The sequence below is a fragment of the Taurulus bubalis genome (assembly GCF_910589615.1).
Source record: "Taurulus bubalis genome assembly, chromosome: 4".
Lineage (NCBI taxonomy): Eukaryota > Metazoa > Chordata > Actinopteri > Perciformes > Cottidae > Taurulus > Taurulus bubalis.
The window spans coordinates 24,519,930-24,533,687 of NC_136592.1; the positions used below are offsets into that span (position 1 = coordinate 24,519,930).

At 39.1% G+C, this 13,758-nt stretch overlaps 1 protein-coding gene across 1 annotated transcript in view; it reads left to right on the plus strand.

Moving 5' to 3' along the window:
* The window catches only part of map2k5 (mitogen-activated protein kinase kinase 5), a gene marked incomplete at both ends in the record, with an annotated part of 48,616 nt that overhangs the window by 27,061 nt on the left and 7,797 nt on the right, over positions 1-13,758 (plus strand). Inside the window, 4 exons of the mRNA XM_079216475.1 lie at positions 1,579-1,605; positions 1,949-1,981; positions 8,867-8,928; positions 10,099-10,144. Of these exons, the coding sequence (XP_079072601.1) occupies positions 1,579-1,605; positions 1,949-1,981; positions 8,867-8,928; positions 10,099-10,144 (168 nt within the window). The remainder of the gene's footprint in view (positions 1-1,578; positions 1,606-1,948; positions 1,982-8,866; positions 8,929-10,098; positions 10,145-13,758) is intronic.

Here is a 13,758-nt window from a genome sequence, read left to right on the forward strand (position 1 = left end):
AAGTGTTTATTGAATGGCTCTTGAAAGGAAAAAATCATTTGTTATCCCACATTTGTGACTTCTTATTATCACGCCGGGCCCACTGCGATACTTAACGAATGCCGATGTTCTACACAACTACCTTGTCATTAGTGAGACACACGGTTAATACAGTCCTGCAGATTCCTTCACACCTTCTGCAAGAAACACAACAGCCTTGCTTGTCGAATGTACATTTGTTTGTTATTATTAGACCAGGTATCAGAGGAAAATGGGAAGAAATTAATTATTGGAAAGTCTTTTAGTATAAATGTCATATTAATTAAGCAATGGTTGGTCTCAGGACGAACATGCAGATAATAATGTCTCCCAGATAATCAGCCCACAGTGATGAGACTGTTCAGAGGAAAAGATAAGGAGGCATTTCTAAAGCTCTCTTTTTGATATGTGGTCAAGCTACCTCGTACAAGAAGAATAAGTGCTCAATTATGCTTGAATAAGTTAGTCTCCCACTATCCAATTTCAACCCCTGGAGCAGCACGCAATTTTGTCCTAGTAATTATTTCTGAACAAATTCGTTTTCCATAGTTGCCTTTAATGTGTCTGAATCAGGCAAAACTGGATATAGAGGCAGTTTAGGAGTCTCTTGGTATTTGCAGAGTGTGGAAACCTGTATTTAATTGAGTGAATCAATAAGTGCTCTAATGCACTGTCAAAAGATCTGGAGAAATGAGCAATTTATTTACCAAACATTCTCAGACATTTAGCTGAGCCTAGTTTTCAGGGCTTCTATAATTTAGTCTATATGGTGGTGGTATAAATTTAGGTTTTCAAAAATTAAAACTGATTGTTTTAATGAATTCAGCCCCGGGGGTTTCACGCAGGAAAACTAAATGCTTTTTGTAGTTTCACTGCAGTGTCACTTACATTTTAAGACAGTATCTCACATCTTCAGTGTCGAGATCTTCACAATGAAAAGTTCCTCTTCATGCTCATATTCTTTTACTTTCATATGTATTGATTTTGAGTGGCCACAGAAAGTGCATTTCGTAAGTCAATTACATACAAGATGTGTATTTCTATTTCTTGTTTCCTGTAATCTCCAAGCCCAACACTAGTTATTTGGGGTTATTTTTCACTGCACCTTTTTAAAGATGCCCTCTCAAATCACTTTTTTTTTTCTCCTGGCAACTCTTGTCTCTCCTCTTGTCGTCATTATGCAGGTAACTTACCGTGTCCTGGCCAGTTTATTGTCAGTGCTGTACCTGAGAAATCGACACATTGAGCACGCTCATTACAAAGCTTGCTGTTTGTAACGGTTATCCCAGCACATCTCCATAACCTGGAGGGTATGAATAAAGTACTACTCTGAAAATTAGCATTAGTGGATCTTTTACCCCCATTCTCCACAAATGAGAAGAAGGCCATTAACATTTGTGTGTTTTCATTATGTAAATGGTGTTAACGCATACTCACAAATTGCCAACAGGAAAGCAATAATTTTCCCCTAGTGATCATAATGTGTCCAAGTGCAACGTCTTGATTATGACACGCTAATTACATATTGCCTCGTCCCCTCTTCTCTGTCTTATCCTACAGATTCAGAAAAATCAAGGATCTTTAATGGTAAGTTTTATTTCTTTAGAATCGGAATAAAGAAAATGGAGGTTTCCCACACTATAGTCTGTTACTCTTGGTTGACTCTTTCATTTGGAAGAAAACCCCCACTAAAATTGCATTTTTTGCAATGAAATATTAGATTGTGGATAAACTGCTGGTATTACATTAGGTGCCATTATGGAATAATAAAAACATACCGAAGCTGAAGGATTGCTTTGCCTGAGCTCGCTGCATTTGATTAATCTAAGTAGATACTTTGTTTTATCACACTATTGATTTTCCCTATTGCCAAGAAATTCCATGTAGGCTGGCATGTTTTTTTCATCTCCCTGTGTCTCTCCTCTTCCAGCCTCTCCAGTTACTGCAATGCATCGTTGATGAGGTGAGTCGCCGTCTTATGTGCTTTTGCATCTAAAGTCAGTCCTAATGGCCCGGAAAGCTTATATTTTGTTTCCTAATGAAGCAAACCACTCAGGCGGCTTTGCTCCCCATTCACTCAACCCTTCACCCTATGCAACTGCCTCAGGCAATACACATATGCACACGCACATTACTGTAGAGGTTGGACCTGTCATGAGTGACACACACACATATACAGCAACAAAGCTCTGAATGCAGTGTACTACAGAGCCAATACCAAAGCATTTGTTTAACCAGGACTATTCACTAAAGGGAATATGCAAAAAACAACTAAAATCAACAAACAAACCCGCAACCGACACACACGGTTGACGGTTCTTAAGATTTTAAACAAAATATCACTCTGTAAAAACAGAAAGGCCTTCTTTTTTCATTTTCTTTCCTAAAATGTAACTGTCCCTTCATCTTTCATTCAATCTCTTCCACTTTCCAACAATTTCACAATTTGCTTGTCATTCATTTTAACATTTAAATAACCCCAGCAAAAAAGATAATAGACAGAAGTATATGATAATATGAGTGATGTCGGTCGTCTTTATGACCCTATTCATGATGAGTTTACCTCGATTACGTCTGATGTCCCCTCTCCTTTTCCAAACACACACACACATATAAACACACACCGTTTTTGATTTCTTGATGCATGGACAAATCATTTTCTTATGTCAGTGTACATGAATGTGTAAAATCACACTGCTTATTTTTTCCTCAAAAGCAGCAATCGCAACCTTTCCCTCCTCTCGCTCTTTCCTTTTTTTGAGTTATTTGCTGACGTGCACTAATAGAAGAAATGCCACAATAGCTCTGCAGCCTAAACCAGCCTCCCAAACCTCCTCACCAGCTATAGCGCACATTCAACATACAATGTCACTTGCCCTTAACTGCCTATAGCTTTGGCCGTAATTAATAATTAAATGCTTTTGGTTGTAATGGATTGACCTCGGCTGAACTGTTCATTAGTCAGCTAGACAGAGGCATCACTCAAAGCTATTTTTCCTGTGCCTTGTCCTGTTCCTCCCCTTGAGGCGAGAGCACATTTATGTTGTCCCCGGCGAGCAGCACTGCCTTACTATCCCGGCTAATGCAGCACTTTGGAGGAGGAGAAGAGAGCATAAGCACTCTTTAGAAAGATGAAGTCGCTCAGATAGACTTCAAAGGTTGAGGACTGCACTAGAGGTAGGATGTATATTCAGTTACATGTGCAGTAGACTACCCAAAGAAGTTCAGAACCTCGTTAAAGGAAGACGACTCAGGCAGAAACCTTGTTTTGCATGCACTGGTCAAGGTTTTTCTTTTTAGACTATTTTACTTCAATAACGTGTCTTCCTTTAGACTAGTGGAAATAAATCCTCAAAAATACACTTAAGTGTTTGTTTTAAATCCGTTTTCCTCCCCTATTCACCTGTCGTCGTGACTTGCAAAATGGATGGAATTTTACAATACATATCTTAATTCTCAAAATTAGTTTGTTCTCATAGTCTGGCCAAAATCTCCACTTTAGTCTCCAGTTTAATTCCTATTTATATTCCAAAGTTTGTTTATCGAGAAGTTTGTTTATATGTCATCCATAGCTTGATTTATATGAAATTGTGTTCCTAAAAATATGGGGGACATTTTTTATTTTTTATTTTATGTTCATTTGGAGTACTTTCTGATTTATGGAGTGATACAAAGATGTATCCAAAATGCCCTGTACAACAACCTTTAGCTCTAACAAAACAAGAATTTTGAACCTGGCTTCATCCAATGTTGATGACGATGATGATGTTGAGTTAACAACTATTTGATAATATAATACCTCACTTGCATATGTAAACAAACATTGTCATGACCCTTCTCATTTCAATCTTTTTCTTACAGCTCATGCTGAAGATTTTATGTTCGATTTTACTTCTTCTCGATCTCAGCTCAGCATTTGACACTGTTGATTGTTTCATCCCATTGGATTGCCTTTAATAGTAGGTTGCCATGCGCTGCACTGCTGTAAACATGTTAAAGTCATATTTATGAAACATAACTTTTTCTATAGTGGTCGATGATGACTCTTATACTGTGGCCCGTCTGAACTGTGTTGGTCCCCTGTTGTTCTGTGGTGCCACTGGGACATAATCATGCGTAATAACTAAACTCGGTACCAACAATCCAGTTAAATGAGAAAAAAAATCTTTATTGCGGGTTCTTTCAAAGTCCATCCCAATCTCAGCGCCCAGTCTACGAATGCTCACAAACCCAGGTGTTATATTTGATAGTGACCTTTAATTTGAACCAAGTTGGTCAGGCTTTTACTGTGTAGCATAAAAAACACACCTGATCTCAAGGTCATTCATGCTTTTTTTACTATCTTGGTTATATTATTGTTATTTTTTTGTATTCAGGTTTTAGCCAAAGAAGTCTCTCACACCTTTAGCTGGGAAAAACAAATACAGTTTAACATCTTTATAGTAGAACTTGTAGAATTTAAAGGCATCGTGAACTGTCACTGATAACATGGCGTATTTTAATTTAAAGCTAAGGTATTTTTAATTGAGCGACACACACCTGACTTTAACATCCTGGCAGATGTGATATGTTATATCTGACTCATTAACATTTAGTAAGTATTGCCCATTAGTACATACTGTGGATGTGATCCAAATACCTTTTTCTTTGGCTGTGATGCTTTGATATTGTGTGTGACTTAACCTAAAAATACAGATAAATAAGGAGATAACAATTTGAATTTCATATTTAAAGGTGGATACACAGAGGAACAAAGATTCTGAAATATTTTTTTGTGGCAAGTGAGTGACCTTCAGTCAAATCATGACCTCAGTAGAAGGTCAAATGTAACAGAGAAGACAAAAAGTGGTTGCAAGTCACCGCTTACCAGATAGATGGACATTTCCAAGGCAGTTAACCCAAGTTACAAATACACAATTTCTCCCTTACCTAGCAGTATCTAGCCATGTAAAAAATTGAAAAGCAATATTGCTTTTTAGAAACCGTGGCCTGTTTATGTGACACCATTCACCACTTGTAATGTTTGTCTACAATTCAAGTAAGACAGCGGTACCTCATGATGGGCTTCGCAATGTGGCCAAAATCTTCTATCACAATATAGGACATTTCATATCCCGTGATATATATCACGACGTGTCTGTAATCGGGACCGGGTTGTGACAAACTTGACAGAAAGCTTTCCACATATTGCTGGATTGCATTTCAGCTGCTAGTTATTAAGAAAAATGTAAAGAAATATACAAATGCTTGACATTTCTATGTTGTTTTTATCGATATATATCGCCCAACCCTAACCTCATGGTTGTTCAATTTCAATTAATTTATATAGTGCATCTTTTGAAATGTGTGTTGGTATTAGTGTATGGCAGAGAAGAAAAATGTCTTGAACAAGAAGTTCTCTGTAGTTGTTCCCACCATCTGTCCGCTGTCCATCCTCATTAATGTGCCATTAATGTGTGCTGAATAGCAAGTGGCTCCACTAATAAAGAACTCCCACTTTATTTTCAAGCCTGTAATTACTGATCTAATTTTGCCTAATAATTGCTTCATGCCAATGACATGTATATTTACTTGTACCCTTGTACCCTCGTAGTGTGTGTCCCGTCTCATAGTGGAGTGCACTGACAACCAGAGGAATAATTCGCACAGACCAGCCACTTTCATCAGCCTGCTTGTCTTTTGTGCCACCGCCTGCTGCCACATCAAAGCTTTAGCCTTGTTCCTCTCTGCTGGATACACGAATACATGCATAAGTGTGTGTGTATGTGTGCCTGCAAAAAGGTGCATGCAAATATGTGGGGAAAGTGCCGAGAGAGATTTTGTATCGGATACAGAGCTTACACAACACGTAAATTGATTTGTGTAGGCTACACTTTACGCAAACTGTGGGGTCCAGTTGATCCAATTGCGCGTGTGTGTGTGTGTGTGTGTGTGTGTGTGTGTGTGTGTGTGTGTGTGTGTGCATGTGTGCGTGCGTGCGTGTGTGCGCATGTGTGTGTGCGTGTGGGTGTACACCATAGTACAGTGGCTGCAAATTGTTTGCTACTCTCCCTCTAAACGGAGTGTACACGCTTGTGGTGTGCATTGCTCAAGGGCATTTGTGTGTGTGTGTGTGTGTGTGTGTGTGTGTGTGTGTGTGTGTGTGTGTGTGTGTGTGTGTGTGTGTGTGTGTGTGTGTGTGTGTGTGTGTGTGTGTGTGTGTGTGTGTGTGTGTGTGTGTGTGTGTGTGTGTGTGCATTCGCTATGATATATTGCTCATCCAAGCGGCGGCAGCACTGTGAAGTGTAGTGAGATTAGAAGGGAACCCATTCCTTTGTTAATTTAAATGGGTTCATGCATCATGCTTTGCGGGAGCCTGCCGATCAGAGCATTAAGGAATAGCGAACACTGCCCAGAGGTGTTTTTAATGGCACAGCGGGGCTTCGGATGTAAAGAGGTTTAATTCCCTGCATTTGAATAAACGCTTGGTTGTGGACCCAGGCTTTATGATTTTTGTGCATATCTGAGTACTTTGCGTATCTTTGTTCATATCATTGGATGTCACTGCTGCATATTGTACATCTTATAGGACTTAACACCTACTCTTTTCTGGTTAACTTAGTTTTGATATTGTCTGATATTACCTCTTGTATCTCAGGTAAACATTGGACTGGTGCACATGCTGTGTGTCAGGATACAGGATGTTACATTTCAACAATCAGTGGCTCATACAGGAAGATGTTAAAAGAAGAAAATGCTCATCTGTGCTTTTCACACAGCATTTCAATTGTTGCTCTCTTCCGAAGTTCAATGGCATTGAGAAAGAAAAAGAGAATACAGGTGTTAATTTGATACTGCTTTTGCTATGAAATGGTCCGAGTTTTCTCTCCAAGGGCATTAAGGGTAAAATAAGTAAATATTAACAACCGGCAAAAAGAAAGAAGCACAGTGGGAATAGGGGAATGGATGGAGTAAGGATGTGAGGGGCAGTAATAGAAGGGCAGTCTGGCCCAGCTGTTCTACATGACACGGTTCAGAGACCCTCCATTGACAACATGTCACAAGCCTGACACACACACACACACACACACACACACACACACACACACACACACACACACACACACACACACACATTCGTATTGTTATTGTTTTGGCAGCAATATTTAGTCGTTGTTCTGGGATGAAATGTCCAAGTGAGTTTTAGTCAAATATAATCACCCTCATATTTTGAGTAAATGTTAATCTCTCGATGGTTAAAGAGAACTATGAACATTTTAGTAGTTTGAACAGTTTGGTTCTGGCTTCTTTTGACATAATGAATGATTTAAAAAATATATATACTGCTTTTTTTGAAAAGCAGGAAGGGTTGTGCTGTAAAATACATAAATTGCTTACAGTAAAATAGATAGTTAATCGTATCGTTTGAGATTTGAATTTGAAAGCTTCACGTTTTTCTCCTACAACATTTCACACTCACTTTCTCTCCACAGCATTGTAAAGTGGATCCAAACAACCTTTTCCTACTCCAAACCGTGTTATTGCGTCACTTTTTCTCCCCACTACCTCTTTCTTTAACCAAACTCTGAAAACATACAGTCTGCCAGTGAGTCGCTCCACAACTGTTATGGGGAAATAAAAGGATGCTAAAATAAGTATGATTGTTTGCACACACACAAAAAAAGGTATATTAATCATTATGGCGCATCTTGCAAATCTCAATGAAGTATTGTATTAACAGACGAACTGACTGAAAACACTCGTTTAAAAAAATTAAAAGAATAATAAACGTGCCTTGGTGGATTTTCCGTGTGCCAGCTGTAACAGCATGAACATTTATCAGAGGTAAAACATAACATTGTTTCAGATCGGTCAGGTCTGTTCACCACTGAGATTGCCTCCAGAATAAATGTGTTTCCATATGTATTTGATTTACTTTTTGGGTGGACTCTGAACACCACTGTACAGAGTCCACACAAAAAGTAAATCAAATGGTGGTAGAAATCCAAACTATGACCGCTTTAATATACAGCAGTGTCTTTTACATTTGAACTTTCCCCTTTTGAATCGCCAACTTTGTTGATTGGTTGACCCAACAGGACAAATGTTGTCACCCAGCAGGTGTTGCACATTAACTTGACTGCCAATCACCACTCAATGCACCATGAATACAGAGGATAACGAGTGCAGGTCGAACACTAAAGTGTTTGTACAAGAAAGATACTTCCCTCTGAGCGTCACTGACTCCAGGCTCTTCAACAATATATACTCTTTGAACATTATGTTGCGTTAGTAATTGTTAAATTAGTGTTGATCTTGCAACTCTATTATAATGTTACTCTGTGTTTCAGTAGTGTCTATGTTGTTCAACTTCTTTCTATTGTTCTCTAGTGTAGAAAACACGGTCAATTATTTTATATTTTATCCAACTAATCGGGTCTAATTCTGAGATTTTTTTTTACATTGGTCTTAGAGCACAAGTCCTCTTAACAGTTACCCAAGAGCAAAATAAGAAAGGTTTTCACTCCAACAGTTTATGATGATTTAGATTTTTAAAGCACTACCAATTCAGCTTTTTATGGAGGTTTAAACTTGTTTTATTATTCTAGTGTTTAATTAAATTGCACAACACAGGTAGGATTTTGTTTAAATTGGGTTTAATATTTTCCAACTAAATTAATCTAAACTATAGCTGACGTCAATCTTAGTTCACATCCCTGTTGATGTAAACCACTCTTAATCTGTTTTTATTTTGTCATTTAAGTCACGTGCAGTTAAGTGTCCGGATCCTTCAGTCGGTGCAAAGAGTTGTCATCATCCCAGTATAAAATTATTCTTGTTATGTAAATAGTTATGTTCTTCTCCACAGGATCCTCCAGTGCTTCCTGTCGGCCAGTTCAGTGAGAAGTTTGTTCACTTCATCACTCAGTGGTGAGTTAGTTAGTGTTTAATATGCTTTGTTTCTGGAAGGACGGACATCAAAATCTTTTTTATTTAACACCCTCAGATTTGAAACGGCATCGTGTCTGTTTGCAATGGCTTTTGCGTTTTTTTGCATAGTGCGTTTGTTTGTGATTCTAGTTCATAATAGCATAATATGTGTGCCACAGTCAGACCTGAGCCCCACAAAGCCAGACTGAACAATTACAAAGACCACAAGCTGCATTTGACATAGACGAACAAAATTATGTTCAATGAATGAAAGGTGCAATGGTAATACAATGGGATTAAAGTGCATTTGCCTGTGTGTTAATGCACTGTGGTTATAATGGTTTTAACTAGGATACCCAGTGCTGCTGATACTGAATAAAAAGCCAAGGAATGATTGGTTTATCTCATGCAACAGGACAAAGACAGTGTTTACCCTGTGTTTGCCTCCGATTCATTAGCCTCTTGTAACCTTTACAGTTGCACAAACATCGACATACATACCCAAACCACATGCAAGTTGTGTGCGTGCGTGCGTGTGTGTGTGTGTGTGTGTGTGTGTGTGTGTGTGTGTGTGTGTGCGTGCGTGCGTGCGTGTGTGTGTGCGCGCAACACTCACTAGCTGGTTGTACCATCTGTTGTTTATCCCCCATGCCTGCTTTATTTACTCAAACAGGGCACCTCTCTCTCTCTCAGGACAGACTGAGGTACTTGCCCTGCCCTGCCTTGCTGCAGGTCTGGCATTATCTTCTCACAGGCTATTCTTAGCAGGCCGTGGCCCAATCTTTGTGATACACAAACCAGTTACATGGTGAACTGCACACAGGTCCCTGCACTAATTCCCCATTATACATACTCATAGAAGCACACACACGTCCACTGAATGAATGTGGCAACTCCTTCAATTTTAGTTTTCTGCATTATAAGAAATATTAATTGAAATATTAATTAAATGATTCTTTTTGAACTACATGCGCTGTGTTGTTAGGCTGTGGTCTTTATTGTCTGTCAGGCCCTCGCTTTCAGTTCATTCTGTGCCATGAAAGGATCCTCTTGAATAGTCATTTATAAATTAAAATGATGCTGTTGAAAAAAAAAAAGCATCTCTTACACGTTTACAAACACAGTTTGAATAGTGTTTTGATGTACACTGCTTGTGTCTCTCTTTTTCAGTATGCGGCGGCAACCCAAAGAAAGGCCTGCCCCTAATAACCTCATGGTAAGTTAAAACAAGACTTTCATTATATAGTTCCAAGGACCACAAAATATAAGTGTAAAGACGGTGGTTATATTCATGCCTTCCAATAGAAATTCAATTAAACATAATTTGATTATGTGTGTAGCTTTTGGAATATACAATTATATTTTTTTTGCAATGATTGAGGTGTTTTGGGTCAAGGACCCTCAAAGTTGTGATTGCTATGTGGAAACACCAGTAATGAACATTTGCCTACCCATGAAAGATGTCAAAGGGAGAGCAATGAGAAACCTTGAGGTGGGACGGAGACCTACTTCAGGAATCATTACTTAAATTCACTGCATTGGTTTCGCCCTGAATTAATCAGGCTTAGCTGTTGTACAATAGTTAAATCATTTTTGTTTCCCAAAATGAAGTTTTATACCGTGATGAACATTTGAGCAAGGGGAAATGAAGTGTGTGTCTGCTTGTCTTTGTGCATGTAACGGTAAGAGAGTGGGCCCATGTTGACTCGTTTTAACTTCTAACATAATTCATTCTCCAATTCCGAAAAGTTGTGTGCTGTTTTCTTTTATTCATGAATGTCAATCACTTAGTCAGTTTTCCAGTTTATTACACACCACCTTTCCCTTTTCATGTATATTTTCTATTTTATAGCCTACACAACATCCAGGTTACATTGAATAGTCTCCGTCAGTGTGTGGCTTATACAGTATGTCCTCACTGAAATTTATAATCGGAATAGGAAAAAATGCACACGCATAAAGTAAAATTTAAATATTCTGAATACTGTATGAAGATAAATCATTTTTTTATTGTATAATTGAAATCCAGAAGATTTTGTCGTACATGAGCGTGAGAATGAAGAATGCACATAAAGAGGACTGAGAGAGCATTACAACATATTTGAATAAAAGAATACCAGCGATTAAACTCTGTACAAAAGGTCTTCATAGCCTACTGTATATGATGACGCCTCAGCAAAACATGTTGCGTTTGAATAAAAGCCCGGCTCCAATGTTCACTCAAACCCAAATATAATACTCTGAGCAACAGATGAAGCACGCTCGGGGACAATTCTTTCTGGTCTAAATATGAAATCTTTATCACATTAGGACCGTGTGAAAGATGCCACAGTGTACAAAATATATAGAAAGGTATTAATAATATTAAAAACACGAGTCTGTTGCACCATCTCTCACTGGCTTAATATTGTACATACATGTACGTGTTTATTTTCACTTGGCTAAGACTTCCTGTCTAAGTATAAGGCAGCTGTAAATTATCAAATTGATAAATATTAAAATACCAAAGCCATGGATTATTTGCCCTGTGACTCTGGTACAGTAGAGTTTTATAAATAAGGGAGAAGACTTCACGTAGTTCCCGCTCTTCCTGTTAATGAGCAGTACAGAAGCCACGCCTCCCTCCCAATGCTGGAGGGTTTTGCTCTGTTCTAGCGTTTGCACACAAGGCCACGGCAGTTTGCACCAACTGCCTTTTAAGAGTTGCAACACGCTGCGGTTTCTGTGTTAGGACCAAGGACAGCGACAGTTAGGTCCACAGAGAGAGGAGGTGCGCAGGGTTGTGGGGATGGAGGGTGTAAATGCAGAGCTGCTAACAGATTGGATGTTCGCAGTCTCACACCAGAAAGGAGGAATAAAGGGAAACGTTGTCTAGACACTCATTGGGAATTTTAGCCTGCAGACAGAAGTGGCTCTCTGGAAGGAGAGACCACGCACTGTCACTTTTAGGGAAGTTAGACTTGCGATCGTGTTGAGCTGCTCGATTTTTTTAATTTGACACCTTTGACTCCAATCGGTAATACTAGTGTGTCTCTCCATATTCTGGAGAAGATGTTGTGTTTTTAGTTTGATTGAAAACTCAGATCTACATCCTCTTCTCTCTGAGTCTTTTCACAGTTCACGTGTCTTTTCAAGTGTTTTTGTTTTTGAAGAGAGACGGAAGTGTCTCGTTGTGGTTCCTTATGTCCTTCATGACTTGGTTTCACAACCAAAGCTTCATTCCAACACAAAGTAATGCAAGGACATGGGTCACACTGAATATCAGCTCCCAATATTTATCAGACAATATTAGTCTTCCACCGATCCCAAACTGATCCTGGACCCTGGATCGACCACACGCCGCTTCTCCTCCCTTTTGGTTTTTAAATGCTTCGGGTCATCAAGGCTCACATCATGGTGGTGTTTTTCATCACTCCTGTCAATGTTTCCTTTTTCTCACTTTCTTCCTCCTCTGCCCCACTTCCTTCAAATTCACTGTGGTCCCTGTGCTCTTTTTTAAAATGTTCACAGTTCTCTCTCTCACTCTCTCTCTCTCTTCTACTCCCACGTTCTCTCTTTCTCTCTGTCTTTCCTTTACCTATATTTTCGTCCTCCTGTAGGCCTTTCATTTTCCTCCTCTGAACTGAGATATAAGGTCATGGATGCCTGCCTTTGTGGCGCCAGGCTGCTGATTGTCTTTCTCTCTCCTCCTCCTCTTTCCCTTATTCCTCCCCACCTCTCACTCCACCTCCCCATTCCCCCAGCCTCCTGAGTACATTAAAACTCTTTACCTATTCTATCTGTATGTTAATGCAGCTAGCCACCTCTCTCCTTCTCTCCTCTCCCTCTGCTTTACAGAAAGTGCCGTAGTGATCTCCGTTTCTTTTTTTTTATCGCTGCAACTCATTTCTCCTTGAAGGTAATGCAGGAAAATAACAACAGTGTAGACACTGAGCAAATAATGTTGTTTTATGTCTATACAAACTCACCTAGTAGCTCTAGTTTGCTCATCAGGTTTCAGCATGTGGTTTCTCTAATCACTGGTATAGCTTTTATTGACGTCATTATTTTCACTTGGATTTTATCCTATTACACGTTCTTTAAAGGGCTGCTGTTTGATTGCATGCGAGCGCTTGATGGGTTCTGTCCCTGAAGCTTGACACAGTGTGCGACAACCACTTGCACTGGATGCTATGTGCGCGCGTACTATTAATATTTCATCCTAATCAGTTCAACTTCGTGCTGTGCAGTGAAAGGAAAAGGAAAAGTATGTTCCCATCATGACTAAAGGGAGAGAGAGCATGGACAATACAAAGTTGTGCTCACAGAAAGTTAAAGAAACAGAATAAGCATGAAAGAGATGTGTTTCCCTCATTTAATGGCTGCAGGGTGCACTACAGCAGGAGGTTTTAAACGTCAATGCAAAATTACGTCACTTTACTACCATGAAGAATCGTTTTCTCTGACATAAATTTTGTAATTTGCTTCTCCAACAATGTGAAAACCTACGGAAACTCAGGCCCAGCTGCAATATTATAAGGAACCAGTCTGAATATATAACATTGAGGGGCTAGATAAAACATTTGTACTAATTGGTCAATTTATTTATCTTTTTATTGTTGCTTAAAAAATACCACAGCAATATTACTCGGGTGTAATTCTTCTGTGTGTGATTCGGGTGAATCGGGTGTAGTTGTGTATTAAAGGGACTCTGTGGAGTTTTCTTTGGAACATACAAAAGTTATTTTCAAGATTCAATACTGAAATGTAATTTCAACACAGTTGATAGGAATTTGATTTGGTGGGCTCACGCAAAACAAAAACTGCAAGAACCCCACAAACAGTGACCAC